This window comes from Cherax quadricarinatus, chromosome 4 (assembly GCF_038502225.1).
Source record: "Cherax quadricarinatus isolate ZL_2023a chromosome 4, ASM3850222v1, whole genome shotgun sequence".
Lineage (NCBI taxonomy): Eukaryota > Metazoa > Arthropoda > Malacostraca > Decapoda > Parastacidae > Cherax > Cherax quadricarinatus.
In genome coordinates, this window is record NC_091295.1 from 10,154,173 (window position 1) to 10,176,857 (window position 22,685).

Consider the following 22,685-nt stretch of genomic DNA (forward strand, 5'->3'; position numbering starts at 1 on the left):
AAAAGGTGCAAGTATGCTTACAAAACAGAGATCACAAATACTTGAAGATGTGGAGAGACTGTTGTTGGTGTGGATCAACGAGAAATGATTATCAGGAGATAGTGTTTCTCAGTCAGTAATATGTGAAAAAGCAAAGCAGTTGCATGATGATTTATGTAGTTAAGAAAATGCCTCCAAATAGTGCTGATGTTAGTGAATTTAAGGCCAGCAAAGGTTGGTTTGAGAGATTTAAGAATCGTAGTGGCATACACAGTGTGGTAGGACATGATGAGGCTGCCAGTTCTGACAAAAAAGTGGCTGAAAAATATTTGCAAGACTTTAAGGAGTACATAGAGGCTGAACAATTAAAACCCCCAACAAGTGTTTAATTGTGACACTACAGGCCTGTTTTGGAAGAAAATACTAAACAGGACCTACATTACTCAGGAGGAAAAGGCACTCCCAGGACACAAGCCTATGAAAGACAGGGTAGCTCTCATGTTTTGTAGTAATGCTAGTGGTGATTGCAAAGTGAAGCCTTTACTCGTGTATCACTCTGAACTCCCAGAGTGTTCAAGAAAAACAGTGTCGTCAAGCTTAAATTGTGTGTGATGTGGAGAGCAAACATTAAGGCATGGGTCACTAGGGACAGTGTCGTCGATTGGTTCTTTGTCATGTTTGGCCCCACTGTGAAAAAAAAATACCTCCTGAAAAGTAAATTAGACTTCAAGTGCCTACTGGTAATGAACAGTACTCTAGCTCATCCTTCAGACTAGGAAAAGCAAATTGTGGGAGAGTTTAGCTTCATCAGAGTGAAGTTTTTGCCTCCTAATACCACTCCTCTCCTCCAGCCCATGGACCAGCAGGTCATTTCAAACTTCAAAAAACTGTACACCAAAGCAGGGTTTCAAAAGTTCTTTGAAGTAACCTCAGACACTGAATTGACCCTACGAGAGTTCTGGAAAGATCACTTCAGTATCCTCAATTGCGTAAACCTTATAGGTAAGGCTTGGGGGGGAGTGACTTGCAGGACTTTGAACTCTGCTTGGAGAAAATTGTGGCCAGGCTATGTCCAAGAGAGGGATTTTGAAGGGTTTGGGGCTGACCCTGAGGAGCCTGTGCCAGTTGTGGAATCTATTGTGTCTTTGGGGAAGTCCATGGGGTTGGAGGTTAGTGGTGAGCATGTGGAAGAGTTGGTGGAAGATGACGATGAAGAGCTTACCACTGCAGAGCTGCAAGAGCTTGAGGTGCAACAGCAACAGACCACAGCTGAGGAATTTCCTTCAGAGAAGGAGGAAGTTGCCTTTGTCAAAGATTAAGGACATTTGTACAATGTGGACAAAGGTGCAAGCCTTTATGGATGAACATTATCTTGACACAGCTGTTGCAGACCATATTGGTAACATGTACAATGACATTATTGTGTCCCATTTTAGGGAAATCTTAAAGAGACGCCAGAAACAGCTCTTTGGACAGATATTTGGTGCGACAGGGGTCCAGTGACTCTCAAGCTGGTCCTAGTGGCATTAAAAAACAAAGAAGGGAGGTAACCCCAGAAAAGGACTTGTTACCTGAAGTCTTTATGGAAGAGGATTCCCCTTCCAAACAATAATAAACCTCCATCCTCTCCCCTCCTCCCATCTCATCACTCATCAATAAGTCCTCAATAAAGGTAAGTGTCATTTTAGTATTGTTTATTGTGTATGTCTCATTGTTTTCTGTATAGGAAAATGTATGTTTCATGTAAAAAAAAAATTTTGTTTAATACTTTTGGGTGTGTGGAACGGATTAATTGGATTTCCATTATTTCTTATGGGGAAAATTAATTCGACTAACGACAAAATTGGTTAAGACAAACTCTCTGGAACGGATTAATGACGTTACCTGGGGGTCCACTGTACATATTTATAGAGGAGCAATGGATATATCAGATCATTATCTAGTTGTAGCTACAGTTAGAGTAAGAGGTAGCTTGGACAAAAGAAAAATGGCAACAGTAAGTAAAAGAGGTGAAAGTTTATAAACTAAGGAAGGAGGAAGGTAGGGTGAAATATAAGCAACTATTGGCAGAAAGGTGGGTTAGTGCAAGTATGGGTAGTGGGGGAGATTGAAGAAGGATGGATAGTTTTAAAAATGCAGTATTAGAATGTGGGACAGAAGTTTGTGGCTAGAAGAGGGTGGATTGTGAGGGAAAAGTTCAATAGATAAGAGTAGAGAGGGAGTATATAGTAACAATAGTTTCATTGCCGGCTACTTGTTAAGGTAGGGTAAGTCAAGCTCCCGCTATTCCCGCCTTTTTTCCCCTCCCCGAAAGTGATAGTTTCATTGCCGGCTACTTTTTAAGGTAGGGTAAGTCAAGCTCCCGCCATTCCCGCCTTTTTTCCCCCACCCCGAAAGTGATAGCTTGACTGCCGGCTGCTTGTTAAGGTAGGGTCAGTCTAGCTCCCGCTATCCCTTCCCCTCCTTCTTCCCCCCCCCCCCCCCCCGAAAGGTGACATGTGGGGCTCCGGTCCAAACAGTAATCACTAGACTCACAGCTCCCAGCACTACTGTAAGTACATGCCTGCCTTGTATTCTAGTGGATTTATTGGTTGAAAGCTTCATTTTTGACCAATAATAAACTTAGTCCTTTCAGTCTTGCTCTAGGTTGACTGTTGTAATAATCACCACATCTTTTAGGTATTGTACTTATCATGGAGAGTGATTTCTTAAGCAGTGGGTAACCTGTCTATCTTTCCAGCTTGGATGACAGAGAGGGTCACCTGCCAATCAACGAGCAGAACTGATGGAGATGGACTAACGTCCTGAGACTTCCCCTTTTTGGATTTAATTACCTGTGCACCTGTATGAAATTGCAGGACGTAACCCCTCATCATTGCAGCGGTAAAGAACCTGCTTTCCTGTCATCGGGATAGAATACTCAAGGCTATACTGTGAAGAACGAAGCGGTGGGTTGTAACCAACACCTGAGACCCCCCCCCCATCATCAGCAACTGCTACGATTTCAACAACACTCAGTGTCACCAACACCAGACACCCCTATATATATTAGCGTTGAATTCAGTTATCATTTATATTTTTCATTTTTCATTTTCTTTAATGTAGGATTAATATTTCATATTTAAGTGTTTTATATTTTCTATATAATAAAGTGTTTATGTTTGTCTGTTATTATTTCTTTTTCTATTCACTAATTTTCCTGAGGAGGATCCAGCCTTGGTAATACTGTCTGAAGTTGTTACAGGGCTGAGTAAGCTTTCACATGGATGGAGGAAGAAAGAGGAGTGATTGGTGGAATGATGAGGTAAAGGGTGCAGTAAAAGAGAAAAGGTAGATTATGAGAGGTTTTTAAAAAAGCAGAAGTGATACAAAAAGGGCAGAGTATATGGAGCATAAAAGAAAGGTGAAGAGAGTGGTGAGAGAGTGCAAAAAGATACCATATGATAGAGTGGGAGAGGTACTAAGAATAAGAAAAAATTTTGGAGTGAGATAAACAAGTTAAGAAAGCCTAGGGAATGAATGGATTTGTCAGTTAACCCTTTGAGGGTTGGTGTTGTACTAGTACGGCTTGCATGCCAGGGTTGGTGCCGTACTAGTACGCATAAATTCTAGCACCTTCAAATCTAGCGAGAGAAAGCTGGTATGCCTACATATGAAAGAATGGGTCTATGTGGTCAGTGTGCACAGTATAAAAAAAATCCTGCAGCACACAGTGCATAATGAGAAAAAAAATTCTGACCGTGTTTTTGGTTTAAAACAACGACTTTGCACTGTATTTTTGTATGATATTTATGGTTATATTCTCGTTTTCCTGGTCTCATTTTATAGAATGGAAGACATATTACAGAAATTGAGATGATTTTGATTGGTTTCACAATGAAAAGTACCTTGAAATTGAGCTCAAAGTAGCAGAAATGTTTAATTTTTGCCAATGATCCAAAGGAAACAGATCATGCCACATGGTGAGTCTAATATTCTTTCACAAGTGTGCTGATATTATTTATACCATTTCTGCACTAATGCAGTAGTCTGCATAACAGTAAATTTTCTATTTATTGCAAGAATAAAAATTCAAAGTGGAAAGCAAAAGAAATGTAAGAGAAGCCTGGGGACGTGACTAATGAACAGAGAAAATGTTATTTTAGTGCCAGGAATGTCTGTCTTGTTTATTCTGGACCCTATTTGGAAATTGGCATCTTTTGAAATTTGTGTGAAATTGGCAAAATTGCCAATTTCTGACCACTTTATTGGATAGTTGAAATCGATAAATGAGTGGTTTCTTGTACTCATTCGATAGAGCAAATGGAGTTCTAACAAAATAGTTATGATTTTTTGTCGATTGGTACATTGGAATTGGCCGAAAATAGGGCTCAAAGTGGGCAAAAATCGCCGATGCGTAAACATCTTCAAGACAGCTAACTTCGCGAGAGAATAATTTCGCAAGTTTTCCATCAAATTTCATACTTTTGGTGTCATTATGATTGGGAAGAGATTCTCTGTCATTTCATAAGAAAAAATAATTTTTATTTTTTTTTTTCGAAAAATTTTCGACCCTGAGAACAAGTTTAGGAGAGGGCCTCTGGACTCTGAAAGGGTTAAAAACAAAGTACGGGAATTAGTAGATGGGGAACTGGAGGTATTGGGTAGATGGCAGGAATATTTTGAGGAACTTTTAACCCTTTGACTGTCGCAACCCCAAATCCTAAAGTGTCTCCTGGCGTCGAAAATTTTTTTGTAAAAAAGAATTATTTTTTCTTATGAAATGATAGAGAATCTTTTCCCGATGGTAATGACACCAAAAGTATGAAATTTGATCAAAAACTTACGGAATTACAGTACTCTCCTGTGAAGATAGCGATCTCTATGATATATACGCATCGGCGATTTCGCCGACTTTGAGCCCTATTTTTGGCCAATTCTGTTGTTTCAATCGACCAAACCCATATCTATTTCTTTAGAACTCCATTTTTTCTATCAATTGCGTACAAGAAACAGTCCATTTACCGACTACAATTACCCAATAAAGTGATCAGAAATTGGCAATTTGGCCAATTTCACACAGATTAAAAAAGATGCCAATTTCAAAATAGGGTCCAGAATAAACAAAGCAGACATTCTTGGCACTTAAATAACATATCCTCTGTTTGTTAGTCACGTCTCCAGGTCCATCTTATATTACTCTTGCTTTCTGTTTTGATATTTAATTCACACAAAAAATAGAAGATTTACTGTTATGCAGATTACTGCATTATTGTAAAAATGGTATAAATAATATTAGTGCACTAGTGAAAGAATATTAGACTCCCCAGTTGACGTGTATTGGACGTGTGGTGTGATTTGCTTACTCCTGAACATTGGTAAAAATCGAACATTTCCGCTACTTTGAACTCAATTTCAAGGTCGTTTTCTTCGTGAAACTAATCAAAATCATCTCTATTTCTGTAATATGTTTTCCATTCTATGAAATGAGACCAAGAAAGCGAGAATACAACCATAAATACTATAGGAAAATACATCTCAAAGTCGGCATTTTAATCCAAAAACACAGTCGGAGTTTTTTCTCTCAATATGCACTACGTGCTGCAGGATTTTTTATACAGTGCACACTGACCACACAGACCCATTCTCTCAAATGTGGGCCTACCAGCTTTCTCCTGATTGATTTGAAGCCGCTAGAATTATTGAGTACATGTATGTCCGAAATTCATAAGAACATAAGAAAGAAGGAACACTGCATCAGGCCTACTGGCCCATGCAAGGCAGGTCCAAGTCTCCTACCTGCTGAAGCCAATGCCCCAACCTAGTCAGGTCGGGTCACATTCACTTAACCCTTTCAGGGTCCGTCCCATAGATCTACGGCTTTATGGTGAGTGTCCAAACCGTAGATCTACACCATGAGCTCAGCTCACTCTGATAAACTGTGAGTGGTACATTTGGGCCTAGATATGAGAGAATACATCTATGTGGTATGTGTGCACCACATAAAACAGATCCTGCAGCACACTGTGTATAATGAGAGAAAAAAACTGAAATCATGATTTTTTGATTAAAACAGCAACTTTGTAGTGTATTTTCGTATGTTTTTTATAATTGTATTTGCGATTTCTTGGTCTCATTTGATAGAATGGAAGACATATTACAGAAATAGAGATGATTTTGATTGGTTTTAGCACTGGAAATGCCTTGAAACTGAGCTCAAAGTAACGGAAATGTTAAATTTTTGCCGATATTCAAGAGTAAACAAACGACCTCACACGTCTAATACACGACAGCTGGTGGGTCTAATATACATTCACAAATATGGTGATGATATTTATACAATTATTACAGTATTGCATAACAGTAAATCTTCAATTTTTTGGTGTGAATAAAAATTCATTATGTGAATAAAAAATCAAAATGGAATTTATTTGTAAAGCCTCAAAACATAACTAATGAACAGAGGAAATGTTAGTTTAGTGCCAGGAATGCCTACATTGTTTATTCTGGACCCTATTTTGAAATTGGAATATTTTGAACTTTGTGTTAAATTGGCCAAATTACCAATTTCCGATCACTTTATTTTGTACTTGAAACAGTTGATTTGGCGATTTCTTGTGCTCAATAGATAGAATAGAAGTAATACTAGTGAAATAGCTAAGAAATTGGTTGATTGGAATAATGTAATTGGCCTAAAATGGGAGTCAAAGTCGGCAAAATCGCCGATTCGTAAATATCGCTGACACATCAAAATTCGCGAGAGCATAATTTCGTCAATTTTCCACCAAATTTCGTACTTTTTGTTTTATTACCTTCACAAAAAGATTCTCTATGATTTCATAAGAAAAAATAACAAATTTTTTTTTTGAAAATCCTTGGACACTGGTGCGTGACTCCAGATTTGGGCCTTGGACCCTGAAAGGGTTAAGGAAAGAACACGGCAACTGACCTAATCAATTCCAACTCACATCCACCCACACCCACTCATGTATTTATCTAACCTAATTTTAAAACTACACAACATTTTAGCCTCTATAACTATACTCGGGAGTTTGTTCCACTCATCCATAACTCTATTACCAAACCAGTGCTTTCCTATGTCCTTCCTGAATCTGAATTTTTCTAACATAAAGTCATTGCTACGAGTCCTGTCTACTCTAGATATTTTCAGCACGTTATTTACATCCCCTTTATTTATTCCTGTCTTCCATTTATACACCTCGGTCATATATCCCCTAATTCTACGCCTTTCTAGAGAGTGCAGATTCAGGGCCCTCAGTCTATCCTCATAGGGAAGATTTCTGATACATGGGATCAACTTTGTCATCCTCCTTTGTATGTTTTCCAGATCATTTATATCCATTCTGTAATACGGTGACCAAAACTGTGCAGCGTAATCTAAATGAGGCCTAACCAAGGATATATAGAGTTGAAGAACAACCTGAGGACTCCTATTACTTATGCTTCTTGATATGAAGCCAAGGATTCTGTTAGCTTTATTGCGAAAACTTATGCACTGTTGTCTTAGTTTCAGATTACTGCTAACCAGAACTCCTAAATCTTTTCCGCAATCCATAATATTAAGTTCTACATTATTTAGTTTATATGTGGCATGGTTATTTTCCTGTCCAACATTTAGAACTTTGCATTTGTCTATATTAAACTGCATCTGCCACTTCTCCAACCACTGCATCAGTCTATTCAGATCTTCCTGGAGTGCTCTAATGTCCTCGTCAGAATGAATTCAACGGCTTATTTTGGTGTCATCGGCAAACTTGCTTATGTCACTCTTTATGCCCTCATCAATGTCGTTTATGTAGATTGTGAACAACAGGGGGGCTAACACTGACCCCGGTGGGACACCACTCGTGATGCTTCCCCACTCTGATTTCTCCCCATTTATGCAAACTGTCTGCTGCCTATTTGTCAACCATGCCTCTATCCAGGAAAAAATTTCTCCTCCTATTCCATGTGCCTTTATTTTCCTCGATAGTCTCTGATGTGGGACCCTGTCAAAAGCCTTACTGAAGTCCATATACACAATATCATATTCATTACCATGACCTACCACCTCAAACACCTTAGTGAAAAAAGTAAATAAATTCGTAAGGCAAGAATGCCCCTTTATAAAACCATGCTGAGATTCGTTGATTAATGTATGCTTTTCAAGGTGGCTACGAACTGCCTCGGCAATTATTGATTCCATAAATTTTCCCACTGTGGAGGTTAAGCTTATTGGTCTATAGTTCAAAGCTAGGGACCTGTCACCTGCTTTGAAAATAGGTATCACATTTGCCACTTTCCAGTTATCTGGCACCATGCCTGTCTGTAGTGATATGTTGAAAAGATTAGCCTAAGGTTTGCTAAGCTCCACTTTACATTCCTTTAGAACCCTTGCGTACAGTTCATCAGGGCCTGGGGATTTGTTAGGTTTTAATTTATCTGTTTGCCTAAGGACCATGTCACTTGTGGCTCTAATCGTGCAGAGTTTATTATCATCCTGTTCTACATAATTTATTATTTCTGGAATATCGCTGGTATCTTCCTGTGTAAAAACTGAGAGGAAGTATGAGTTAAAAATTCTTCACATTTCCTTATCACTGTCCGTGAGCTGACCCGAGTAACTTTTGAGTGGGCCTATCTTGTCTCTGATCTTACTTCTGTATACCTGAAAGAATCCTTTTGGGTTAGTCTTCGATTCTCTTGCAACTTTAACCTCATAATCTCTTTGCTTTTCTTATTCCTTTTTTTATTTCTTTCTTTAACTGAATATATTGCTTTCTTAATTGCCCCTCTCCTCTTTTGATTTGCCTGTATATGCCTCTCTTTTGACCAGTGAGATATTTTAATCTGTTGTTCATCCATTTAGGATCATTTTTGTTTGATATGATTTCCCTATTTGGAACATAAGTTGTCTGAGCAGCTAGAACTATGCCCTGGAAAACGTCTAATCGCCAATCATCACCACCTACCTGACCCATAGTCAGGTCATTCCAGGTCAGCCCACCCAAGTAATTTTTCAGTCCTATGAAATCAGCCAAGCGGAAGTCAGGGATAGAGACTTGATTGCCATTATTAGGGGAATTCCATGATATATTAAAACTGAGTGATTTGTAATCACTTTCCCCAAGCTCATCATTAATAACCTCAAGATTATTAATTAGCGTTTCCCTGCTTGCAAGAACCAAGTCAAGCAGGTTATTTCCTCTAGTTGGTTCTGTCACAAACTGTTTTAAAAAACAATCCTGAATCATATCAAGAAAGTCACTTGACTCTAAATTTCTTGTCAAAGTGCTCCAGTCAGTCTTTCTGTAATTGAAATCTCCCATTATCACAACATTTTCGCATGTAGATGCCTTATGAATTTCATCCCTTGGAAGTTTACCGCACTCCCTATCAAGATTTGGGGCCCTGTAAATCACACCCAAAATTAGTTTTTCGCGGCCCTCGAGAAGCTGTAACCAAACAGATTCAGTGGCTGACACTTCTAATTTTATATTTTGTCTAACACAACAGTTGAAATTGTCTCTGACGTACATCACTACTCTACCACCCTTCCTGTTGACCCTGTCACTGTGGAATAATTTATAGCCTTGTATGTGACATTCAGAAGGCATCTCGCTATCTTTCAGATTGAGCCAGGTCTCTGTTATAGCAGTGATATCTATGTTACCTGCACTCGCAATTAATCTTAGCTCATCTATCTTATTTCTTACACTCTTGCTATTAGTATAGTAGACCTTAAGGGAGTTAGTCCCTTGCTGCCCTCTGCTGTCTCCCTTTGTTTGCTCACCTGATCTATTGTCTTTATTTATAACTTCATGATGAATGTCTTTTATACATTTACTGTTTTCAACCCTGGTGTTGCAACCTGACTGTTTCCCACACACACCCATACCTCTATCTTCTATCAGTTTAAAATCCTAGGCATTTCAGCAATGGCCCTCTTGATTGAGTTTGCAAGTGCCACCACCCCTGCCCCAGAGAGATGTACCCCATCCTTTGCATACATATGTTTGCCATAAAAGCTGTTCCAGTTGTCAATGAATGGGATTGCAAGTTCCTTGCAGTATCTGTCTAGCCAGCAATTTACACCAATTGCCCTAGACAACCAAGATGCTACATAGGATTGAGACCCCTCTCTTAGACTTAATTAAATCTATAGCTGACCTGTACTTATCTAGCTTGTCTTCTCTCCTACCCTTCCCAGTATCATTTCCACCAGCACTGAGACAGATAATAGGCTTGTTCCCATTACCTGACATGATATTATCCAACCTGTTGACTATGTCACTAACACCAGCTCCAGGGAAGCACACTCTATCTCTTACCTTCTTATTCCTATTACAGAAAGCACAGTCCATATATCTTACCTGTGAGTCACCAACCACAAGGATGCAGTTATCTCTATTTGCAGGGGAAGTAGTACCTTTACCTTCACTGGCAACTGACGTACACTCATCTTGAAGAACAGAGAAGTGATTTCCTACCTTCAAATCTTCTTTCTTAACTTTCCTTATTTTGATGCTCTTCCCATTACTGGGAACCACTTGCCACCTGTAGCAGGTGCTGGACTGCACACCTCACTGCTGGTAGTTGTTGCTACCTCCCCACCTACAGCTTCCTCGCAGCGAGAGACAGACTGCACCTCACTGTTGGTAGCCTCATTCCCCTCCACCGTTCCAGCCACAAAACCCATTGAGGTGAACCTTCAGCCTCCTAATTTCCTCCTGGAGAAGCAATTCTTCCTCCTTCAACTCTCCAACCTCAATTTTTAAAACACTGCAAAAGCAAGCCATGCTTTGCAACTGTCTACACTAATCCTCAAAGCAGCTCAGGGCCTGTGACCTCACGTGACGACTGACCACTGGCTTGTAAGACATATATATATATATACGGCCGAAACAGTCGAAGGGTTAACTGTCGATGAAGAAAGGGAGGCAGTAATTTTATGCACTGGCCAGGGAGGTATAACATCTTTTAGAAGTGAAGAAGAGCAGGATATGAGTGTGGGGGAGGTGAGTGAGGCATTACGTAGAATAAAAGGGGTAAAACAGCTGAAGCTGACAGGATCATGACAGAAATGTTAAAAGCAGGGGGGGAGGGGATACAGTGCTGGAGTAGATGAGGGTATCAAATGATGTAGATAAAGAAAAATTGGATATCACATTGGAGGGAAGGAGTATGGAAGAAGTGAATGTTTTCATATATTTGGGAGTTGACTTGTCAGCGGACGGGTTTATGAAGGATGAGGTAAACCATAGAATTGATGAAGGAAAAAATTGGGTGGTGCATTGAGGTATCTGTGGAGACAAAGAATGTTATCCATGGAGGCAAAGAGGGAATATACAAGAGTATAACGGTACCAACACTCTTATATGGGTGTGAAGCTTGGGCTGTATGTGCTGCAGCGAGGAGGCAACTGGAGGCAGTGGAGATGTCGTGTCTAAGGGCGACGTGTGGTGTAAATATTATGCAGAGAATTCGTAGTGTTGAAATTAGGAGGAGGTGTGGAGTTATTAAAAGTACTAGTCAGAGGGTTGAAGAGGGGTTGTTGAGATGGTTTGGTCATTTAGAGAGAATGGAACAAAGTAAAATGACTTGGAGAGTGTATAAATCTATAGGGAAAGGAAGGCGGGGTAGGGGTCATCCCCAAAAAGGTTGGAGGGAGGGGTAAAGGAAGTTTTGTGGATGAGGGGCTTGGACTTCCAGCAAGTGTGTGTGAGCGTGTTAGATAAAAGTGAATGGAGATGAACGGTTTTTGGGACCTGACGAGCTGTTGGAGTGTGAGCAGGGTAATATTTTATGAAAGGATTTAGAGACACTGCTTAGTCAGACTTGAGTCCTAGAAATGGGAAGTACAATGTTTGCACTTTGAAGGAGGGGTTTAGGATATTGGAAGTTTGGAGGGACATCTAAACTGTCATATCTGAGCCCCTCTGCAAAGACAGTGATTATGTATGAATGATGGTGAGTGTTGAATGATGATGATGAAAGTTTTTTCTTTCTTTTTAGGTCACCCTGCCTTGGTGGGAAATGGCCGGCAGGTTAAAAAAAAAAAAAGTTTAGAAAATTGACCCAGGAGGCTTAAGCTATTTTTTAATCTTAAATGAATGACCAACAGCTGAATAGCATTTCTAGATCTCCTTTCTATGACTTAACTCTTCAATGTATGTGTTAAATTTTAAGACTGGAAATAAAATAGGTTTTATAAACTTATGAATTCCTCACATTAACATGGCAGTAGTAGTTGGTTTCATGTTTAAATTATGCAAGATTACTGTAATTATATTTGTTTAGATTATTGTTTATCTTACATTCAGATTGTCATATTTTAATTTTAAGAATTCTGTAGGGGTTAATTATTAATTATGATAGGTGCGTGTGGAGGCAGCTAGTGAAGAGCAACGAAGCCTGGTGGAACGATGTGTTGCAGCAGAGTCAGAAGTAGACCGGCTGCAGAGCCAGTTGACACAACTTAGGCGCAAACTGGATGACTCAACTGCTGCTCTTCATGAACTTGGAAGAGAGAACCAGAATTTACAGGTATGTTTTTAGTTAAAAGGGTGCCCTTACCTACCCTCTTCTCTTTCTCTCTTTAACCCTTTCACTGTTGGTCATGCAGATCTGTGTTGGAGATCAGCGTCGCTCACATAGAGCTATGCATAATTCATATTGCCTTCATATTTAATAAGTGCACGAAATTTGGCCTATACATCAGAGAATGGGTCTGTGTGGTAGGTGAGTGCAGTATAAAAAAAAAAATCCTGCCCCATACAGTGCTTGATAGGAACAGCTACCCTCTGACCCTGCTTTTGGGTTAAAATGTAACTTTTTTTTGGACTTTAGGGTTCCTGCCATTATGTCCATCACAGATGAGGATGTTTGCTTACTGAGTGGTTTAAGGTAGTATAAGCATTGTAAGTTGGAGATTTAAAGACTAGTTTTTATGCAACCTAGTTTTAAATATATTCTGTACAGTACAATATGATACTGTTACCCTCAGCTCATTATTATGGTACATGTAATTTATTCTTTGTGTGTACCAGTCAATTAAGTGTTATGGTTAACTAAAATCTTTTGCCGTAAAATTTAAAACCTTTGTCATATTTTACATTGGACAGTATTAAAATACAAAATACAAAATTCAAAAATATTACTACTGTATACAGTAGTAATATTTTTGAATTTTGTATTTGTATTGTCACCTCTGAATCTTCAGGTCTTTATTTATATGTATCTGGAATAGCTTACGTGATTGAACTAAGAGCTGTTGGATGGCGATCAGTTACAAAATTGTTTACTATTTTAATTTGTGAAGCACTAAGTACATGTGGGCTATTTAGCACAAGACATGGTAGATATTTGATCAGTTAATATGGAGACAGAAGAGCTACCTGGTTGTAATCGCCTATTTTTTTTTCTTCAACAAACCAGCCATATCTCACCGAGGCAGGGTAACCCACAAAGAAAAACGAAAGTTTCTCTTTTTAAAATTAGTAATGTATACAAGAGAAGGGGTTACTAGCCCCTTGCTTCTGGCATTTTAGTTGCCTGTTATGAAATGCATGGCTTAATGGCTTATGAAGGAAGAATTCTGTTCCACTTCCCCATGGAATGTAATCTCCTATATACAGTGGACCCCCGCATAACGATCACCTCCGAATGCGACCAATTATGTAAGTGTATTTATGTAAGTGCGTTTGTACGTGTATGTTTGGGGGTCTGAAATGGACTAATCTACTTCACAATATTCCTTATGGGAACAAATTCGGTCAGTACTGGCACCTGAACATACTTCTGGAGTGAAAAAATATCGTTAACCGGGGGTCCACTGTACTTGTTTATTAGCTTCTGAACAATATCAAGGAGTAATGCTTCAACATAATGTACAGCATTTACATATATGCACTTTTTCTTCTTCTTTCAACAAACTGGCCATATCCTACCAAGGCAGGGTGGCCCAAGAAGAAAAACAAAAGTTTCTCTTTTTAAATTTAGTAATGTAAATAGGAGTAGGGTTTACTAGCCCCTTGCTCCCGACATTTTAGTCGCCTCTTATGACATGCATGGCTTATGGAGGAAGAATTCTATTCTACTTCCCCATAGAGATAAGAGGAAATAAACAAGAACTAGTAAGAAAATAGAAGAAAACCGAGTGGGGTGTGTATATATATGCTTGTACATGTATGTGTAGTGTGCCCTAAGTGTAAGTAGAAGTAGCAAGATGTACCTGAATTCTTGCATGTTTATGAGACAGAAAAAATACACCAGCAGTCAAATACACCAGCAATTCTACCATCACGTAAAACAATTACAGGTTTTTGTGTCACACTCTCTTGGCTGGGTGGTAGTACCTTCCTGGGAGGCTGCTGTCTGCCAACCTACTACCTAGAATATGCACTTCTTCTTTCAACAAACCAGCCATATTCCGATGAGGCAGGGTGGCCCAAGGGAAAAAACAAGTTTCTCCCTTTACATTTAGTACTGTATACAGGAGAGGAGGTTACTAGCCCCTTGCTCCCATCATTTTAGTCATGTCTTATGACATGCATGGCTCACAGAGGAAGACTTCTGTTTCACTTCCCCATTGAGGAAATATCAAGAACAAGTAAGGAAATAGAAGAAACCCAGTGGGGTGTGTGTGTATATATATTCTTTCTTTCTTTCAACACACCGGCCGTATCCCACCGAGGCAGGGTGGCCCAAAAAGAAAAACGAAAGTTTCTCCTTTTACATTTAGTAATATATACAGGAGAAGGGGTTACTAGGCCCTTGCTCCCGGCATTTTAGTCTCCTCTTACAACACGCATGGCTTACGGAGGACGAATTCTGTTCCACTTCCCCATGGAGATAAGAGGATATAAACAAGAACTAGAAAGAAAATAGTATATATATGCTTGTACATGTATGTGTAGTGTGACCTAAGTGTAAGTAAAAGTAGCAAGACGTACCTGAAATCTTGCATGTTTATGAGACAGAAAAAAGACACCAACAATCCTACCATCATGTAAAACAATTACAGGTTTCTGTTTTACACTCAATGGCAGGACAGTAGTACCTCCCTGGGCAGGATATGCACTATCATCTTTATAAAAAAAATTGAACTTTAATATTAAGTCTCTTGATTTATAGAAAAGTATGTGTGATATATATCAGAGGTTTGCATATGTATCAGTTTATGTACACAAAGATATTAAAGAATTGATAAGTCAAGTAACATTACTTGTGCCCATATATGCTACATGTTTTTTCAAACTGTGTCAAATTATATGCCACACACAATGTTATTTTCTGTCAGCTTTTATGGAAACACTCGAGTTTCTTAAAATAAATTCAGCTTTTTCATTTTACTTTAACTTTCTCTACATTATATATGATTGCTAAGAATTTAGGGTTTCCCCATTGAGTAATAATAATGTAGTAACAGTACTATAGCTTATCTTGTATTAGTTTAATTATGGCTCTGCTTAAAATACTATTCTACCTATAATACTTTTACTGTTATTAATGGTATTGTATTATTACTACAACTTTTCTTTTTTTTTTTTTTTTGGTAACTAGTTAAGTACAGTTACGTTGCACAGCTGTCTCGCACCCAGTTGCTGGAGGATCAAGCCTCCAGCACACAGTACACAGTTGTTCCTTCACACACTTATTTTTACTTCTACCTGAAATGCAATGCATATTATGGGCTTTTTGGTTAGAATCACAATTAAGTTGTAATTCTTCTTCTTTCAACAAACTAGCCGTGTCCCACTGAGGCGGGGTGACCTAAAAAGAAAAACGAAAGTTTCTCCTTTTAAATTTAGTCATGTATACAGGAGAAGGGGTTACTAGCCCCTTGCTTCCAACATTTTAGTCGCCTCTTACGTCATGTATGGCTTATGGAGGAAGAATTCTGTACCACTTCCCCATGGAGATAAGAGGAAATAAACAAGAACAAGAACCAACAAGAAAATAAAAGAAAACCCAGAGGGGTGGTCATATACAGTGGAACCTTGGCTTACAAACTTAATCCATTCCATGACCTCATTTGTATCCTGATTTGTTCGTATGCTGAATCAATTTTCCCCATTTAAATTAATTGAAAAGCCATTAATCCATTCTGGCGGAATTCCTGCTCTCAGAGGCAGGAAAAATACACTTCAACATAATGCTAATATCAACTGTATGGCTCATTTATCTATCACAATTGATCTAATATGACATAATAAACAATATAAATAATATAGAAACCTGATATATACTCTAGAATGAATAAAATATGTCATTATGTGACTGTATATCATGACAGTGAACTACAGTTACATTATCACTTTGATTTTTTTTATGATTTGGAGACCTAAAAAAGTTTGTTTGCCATTTTGGGGGTCCAAGGAATGAAACCCTATTTTCCCACAAGTTCTTCAGTTTGTTTAACTCAATTTTGTCTTGCACTGAGTTGTCAGGAACATAACTTCCATGTTAATCGACGGTTTACTGTGTTACATTTCCTGCTACATAAGTATTTACCCAAGTACAGCTAGGGTTCTATTAGTCGGTCCTATAACCCCTATAACAGTATGTTACAAGTGATCAAGGTCCCAGGACCAAAACATGTTCTAATAAATGTTTTAGTGTTTTCTTATGTGTCTTTTTAAATCGATTAATCACAGTCTCTAGAGTACATTGAACTTGTTCCGTTGTATTTCTCTTAGATAATTATAATGCACAAGGAGTAGATGTGTGTAAGTATCTAGTATATATTCTAAATGTTGAATATTATAAACTTATACTTATCCATTTAAATCCAGATGGAGGCAACAAAATTAGCTGGGCGCAAGTGGGCAGATGACTCGGAGGTGCTTAACTGTTTAACCTGCAGCAAGACCTTCTCCATGACTATAAGACGTCATCACTGCCGTAATTGTGGACAGATATTTTGTAATGACTGTTCAAATAAGCAAGCACCACTAGATGCTAATAAGAAGTCTGTCAGGGTTTGTGATGCTTGTTACAATGAACTGACATCAAAGTTGTAGAAGCAGTGCTAAAAACTGCAGATTTGTGAAATGTCACAATTGAATTAATGAGAATAATGACAAAGAATATGAATGTACACTCCTATTCTTAAGCATAAGCTTTTTTAACAATACTTTTGATATTATTTTTCAAGATATATAACTAGTACTGTATATGGTAATTGGGAATAATTAAAAATATACAGTTTTAGAGCTTTAGCTTTAACTAAAAAAGTTAATGCAGGCAAGTAAGGTGATTAACATCACTATTTAAGCATAATAGTACTATATTATCTTTAATAAATATGTACATACATACAATATATATATATATAAATATATATATATATATATATATATATATATATATATATATATATATATATATATATATATATATATATATATATATATATATATATACACACACACATGTATATCTTTCTTTCTTTCTTTCTTTCTTTCAACACACCGGCCGTATCCCACCGAGGTGGGGTGGCCCAAAAAGAAAAACAAAAGTTTCTCTTTTTAAATTTAGTAATTTATACAGAAGGGGTTACTAGCCCCTTGCTCCTGGCATTTTAGTCGCCTCTTACATCACGCATAGCTTACAGAGGAAGAATTCTATTCCACTTCCCCGTGGAGTGTATATATATGTATATATATATATATATGTATATGTATACACACACACACACAGTGGTACCTCGAGATAAAATTTTTTTTTCATTTCAGAAGGCTGTTCAAGTGCTGATACCAGACGAATTTGTTCCCATAAGGAATAATGTAAATCAGATTAATCCGTTTCAGACCCTCAAAAATACACTTACAAAAGCACTTACATAATAAGTAAGTTTATTTAGGTATACACAAATACAGTTACATAGATTATCATACATAGCAGCATATGTATAGAGAACCTAGGATAACCTTAAAAAGTCAGACAGAGTGACTTATTTCCATTGGGGTCCTTTACATAATTGTTCGAGTTTTGAGATGTTCGTATCCCGAGGTACCACTGTGTGTATATATATATATATATATATATTACACATGTAGACATACATACGCATATACACATGTACACACACATGCACATATGCATGTATGTGCATGCACATGTACACACACGTATACACACATGTATACACATACGTATACACACACACATATACACACACACACATACACACACACACACATACACACACACACACATACACACACATACAAACACATACACACACATACACACACATACACACATACACACACACACACATGGATTAACGAATAAACATGAGGAATGGCAAGAAAGAATCAATGAGAAGTCCCCAGACATCATAGCAGTTACAGAAACAAAACTCACAGAGACAATAACAGATGCAATCTTCCCACCAGGATACCAGATCATGAGGAAAGATAGAAGGGGCAGGGGGGGAGGTGGGGTTGCTCTGCTCGTAAAAAACAGATGGAAATTCGAGAAAATGGAAGGCATAGATGAGACGGGAGAAAGAGACTACATAGTAGGTACATTTCAGTTTGGGGAACACAAAGTGGTCATTGCAGTGATGTATAATCCACCACAGAACTGCAGGAGGCCAAGAGAGGAATATGAAGAGAGCAACAGAGCAATGGTGGACACACTTGCTGAGGTGGCAAGAAGAGCTCACTCCAGCAGAGCAAAGTTGCTGGTTATGGGGGATTTCAACCACAGGGAGATTGACTGGGAAAACCTGGAGCCACATGGGGGTCCCGAAACATGGAGAGCCAAGATGTTGGACGTGGTGCTGGAAAACCTCATGCACCAACATGTTAAGGACACTACCAGAGTGAGAGGGGAGGATGAACCAGCAAGATTGGACCTTGTGTTCACCCTGGGCAGCTCAGACATTGAAGACATCAAGTATGAGAGTCCCCTAGGAGCTAGCGACCACGTGGTTCTGTACTTTGAATACTTAATAGAGCTGCAAGTGGAGAGAATAACAGGAGTTGAATGGGAAAAGCCTGACTATAAAAGAGGGGACTACATAGGGTTGAAGAATTTCCTGCGGGAGGTCCAGTGGGACAGAGAACTGGCAGGAAAGCCAGTAAATGAAATGATGGAATATGTAACAACAAAATGCAAGGAGGCAGTGGAAAGGTTTATTCCCAAGGGCAACAGTAACAATGGGAAGACCAGAACGAGCCCCTGGTTTACCCGACGGTGTAAGGAGGCAAAAACAAAGTGCAATAGAGAATGGAAAAAGTACAGAATGCAGAGAACACACGAAAATAGGGAGATCAGTCGCAGAGCCAGGAATGAGTATGCACAGGTAAGGAGGGAGGCCCAGCGACAGTATGAAAATGGCATAGCATCGAGAATCAAGACTGACCCCAAACTGTTGTATAGCCACATCAGGAGGAAGACAACAGTCAAAGACCAGGTGATCAGATTAAGGACAGAAGGTGGAGAACTCACAAGAAATGATCAGGAGGTATGTGAGGAGCTGAACAGGAGATTTAAGGAAGTTTTTACAGTAGAGACAGGAAGGGCTGTGGGAAGACAGCACAGAAGGGAACATCAAGAGGGAATATACCAACAAGTGTTGGATGACATACGAACAACTGAGGAGGAGGTGAAGAAGCTCCTAAGTGACCTTGACACCTCAAAGGCGATGGGACCGGACAACATCTCCCCATGGGTCCTTAGAGAAGGAGCAGAGATGCTGTGCGTGCCTCTAACCACAATCTTCAACACATCCCTTGAAACTGGGCAACTACCTGAGAAATGGAAGACAGCTAATGTAGTCCCCATATTTAAGAAAGGAAACAGAAAGGAGGCGCTAAACTACAGACCTGTGTCTCTGACATGTATTGTGTGCAAAGTCATGGAGAAGATTATCAGGAGGAGAGTGGTCGAACACCTGGAAAGGAACAAGATTATAAATGAAAACCAGCATGGGTTCATGGAAAGCAAATCTTGTATCACAAACCTCCTGGAGTTTTATGAGAAGGTAACAGAAGTAAGACACGAGAGAGAGGGGTGGGTAGATTGCGTTATCCTAGACTGCAGGAAGGCCTTTGACACAGTTCCCCACAAGAGACTAGTGCAGAAGCTGGAGGATCAGGCGCATGTAACAGGGAGGGCACTGCAATGAATCAGGGAATACCTGACAGGGAGGCATCAACGAGTCATGGTACGTGAAGAGGTATCACAGTGGGCGCCTGTGACGAGCGGGGTCCCACAGGGGTCAGTTCTAGGACCAGTGCTATTTTTGATATATGTGAATGACATGATGGAAGGAATAGACTCTGAAGTGTCCCTATTCGCAGATGATGAGAAGAATTAAATCGGATGAGGATGAGGCAGGACTGCAAAGAGACCTGGACAGGCTGGACATGTGGTCCAGTAACTGGCTTCTCGAATTCAATCCAGCCAAATGCAAAGTCATGAAGATTGGGGAGGGGCAAAGAAGACCGCAGACAGAGTATAGGCTAGGTGGACAAAGACTACAGACCTCACTCAGGGAGAAAGACCTTGGGGTGACCATAACACCGAGCACATCACCGGAGGCACACATCAACCAAATAACTGCTGCAGCATACGGGCACCTGGCAAACCTGAGAATAGCGTTCCGATACCTTAATAAGGAATCGTTCAAGACACTGTACACTGTGTACGTTAGGCCCATACTGGAGTATGCAGCACCAGTCTGGAACCCACACCTGGTCAAGCACGTCAAGAAGTTAGAGAAAGTACAAAGGTTTGCAACAAGGCTAGTCCCAGAGCTCAGGGGAATGTTGTACGAGGAAAGGTTGAAGGAGATCGGACTGACGACACTGGAGGACAGAAGGGTCAGGGGGAAACATGATAACGACATACAAGATACTGCGGGGAATAGACAAGGTGGACAGAGATAAGATGTTCCAGAGAGGGGACACAGGGACAAGGGGTCACAACTGGAAGCTGAAGACTCAGACGAGTCACAAGGACGTTAGGAAGTATTTCTTCAGTCACAGAGTCATCAGGAAGTGGAATAGCCTAGCAAGTGATGTAGTGGAGGCAGGAACCATTCATGCGCTTAAGACAAGGTATGACAGCTCAGGGAGCAGAGAGAGAGAGGACCTAGTAGTGATCAGTGAAGAGGAGGGGCCAAGAACTGAGTCTCGGCCCCTGCAACCACAATTAGGCGAGTACACACAGACACAGACAGACACAGACACAGACACACACACAGACAGACAGACACACAGACACAGACACACAGACACAGACACAGACACACACAGACACACACACACACAGACACACACACACAGACACACACACACAGACACACACACACAGACACACACACACACACACACACACACACAGATAGGGGGGACATGATAACGACTTACAAAATACTGAGAGGAATTGACAAGGTGGACAAAGACAGGATGTTCCAGAGACTGGACACAGCAACACGGGGACACAGTTGGAAGCTGAAGACACAGATGAATCAAAGGGATGTTAGGAAGTATTTCTTCAGCCACAGAGTAGTCAGGAAGTGGAATAGTTTGGGAAGTGATGTAGTGGAGGCAGGATCCATACATAGCTTTAAGCAGAGGTACAATAAAGCTCATGGTTCAGGGAGAGTGACCTAGTAGCGACCAGTGAAGGCAGGGCCAGGAGCTTGGACTCGACCCCTGCAACATCAACTAGGTGAGTACAACTAGGTGAGTACACACACAGACACACACAGACACACACAGACACACACAGACACACACACAGACACACACACAGACACACACACAGACACACACACAGACACACACACAGACACACACACAGACACACACACACACACAGACACACACACAGACACACACACAGACACACACACACACACACACACACACACACACACACACACACACACACACACACACACACACACACACACACACGCGCACACACACACACGCACACACACACACGCGCACACACACACACACATGCACACACACACATGCACACACACACACACGCACACACACACCCTGGGCAGCTCAGACATTGAGGACATCAAGTATGAGAGTCCCCTAGGAGCTAGCGACCACGTGGTTCTGTGCTTTGAATACATAGTAGAGCTGCAAGTGGAGAGAATAACAGGAGTAGAATGGGAAAAGCCTGACTATAAAAGAGGGGACTACATAGGGTTGAAGAACTTCCTACGGGAGGTCCAGTGGGACAGAGAACTGGCAGGAAAGCCAGTAATTGAAATGATGGAATATGTAGCAACAAAATGCAAGGAGGCAGTGGAAAGGTTCATTCCCAAGGGCAACAGTAACAACGGGAAGACCAGAACAAGCCCCTGGTTTACCCGATGGTGTAAGGAGGCAAAAACAAAGTGCAATAGAGAATGGAAAAAGTACAGAAGGCAGAGAACACACGAAAATAGGGAGATCAGTCACAGAGCCAGGAATGAGTATGCACAGGTAAGGAGGGAGGCCCAGCGACAGTATGAAAATGACATAGCATCGAGAATCAAGACTGACCCGAAACTGTTGTATAGCCACATCAGGAGGAAGACAACAGTCAAAGACCAGGTGATCAGATTAAGGACAGAAGGTGGAGAACTCACAAGAAATGATCAGGAGGTATGTGAGGAGCTGAACAGGAGATTTAAGGAAGTTTTTACAGTAGAGACAGGAAGGGCTGTGGGAAGACAGCACAGAAGGGAACATCAAGAG

The 22,685-nt window shown here is 40.1% G+C and overlaps 1 protein-coding gene across 5 annotated transcripts in view; it reads left to right on the forward strand.

Moving 5' to 3' along the window:
* The window catches only part of LOC128684405 (early endosome antigen 1-like), a 128,755-nt gene extending 111,519 nt beyond the window's left edge, over positions 1-17,236 (forward strand). For 3 of the 5 annotated variants that reach the window (XM_070094309.1, XM_070094304.1, XM_070094323.1), the window contains 2 exons: positions 12,337-12,504; positions 16,755-17,236. In XM_070094309.1, the coding sequence (XP_069950410.1) occupies positions 12,337-12,504; positions 16,755-16,982 (396 nt within the window). In that variant the 3' untranslated portion in view covers positions 16,983-17,236. Of the gene's footprint in view, positions 1-2,719; positions 3,699-12,336; positions 12,505-16,754 lie in introns of those variants that run through there. The other 2 variants (XM_070094314.1, XM_070094330.1) reach the window with 2 other exon arrangements.
* The last annotated feature ends 5,449 nt before the right edge of the window (positions 17,237-22,685 follow it).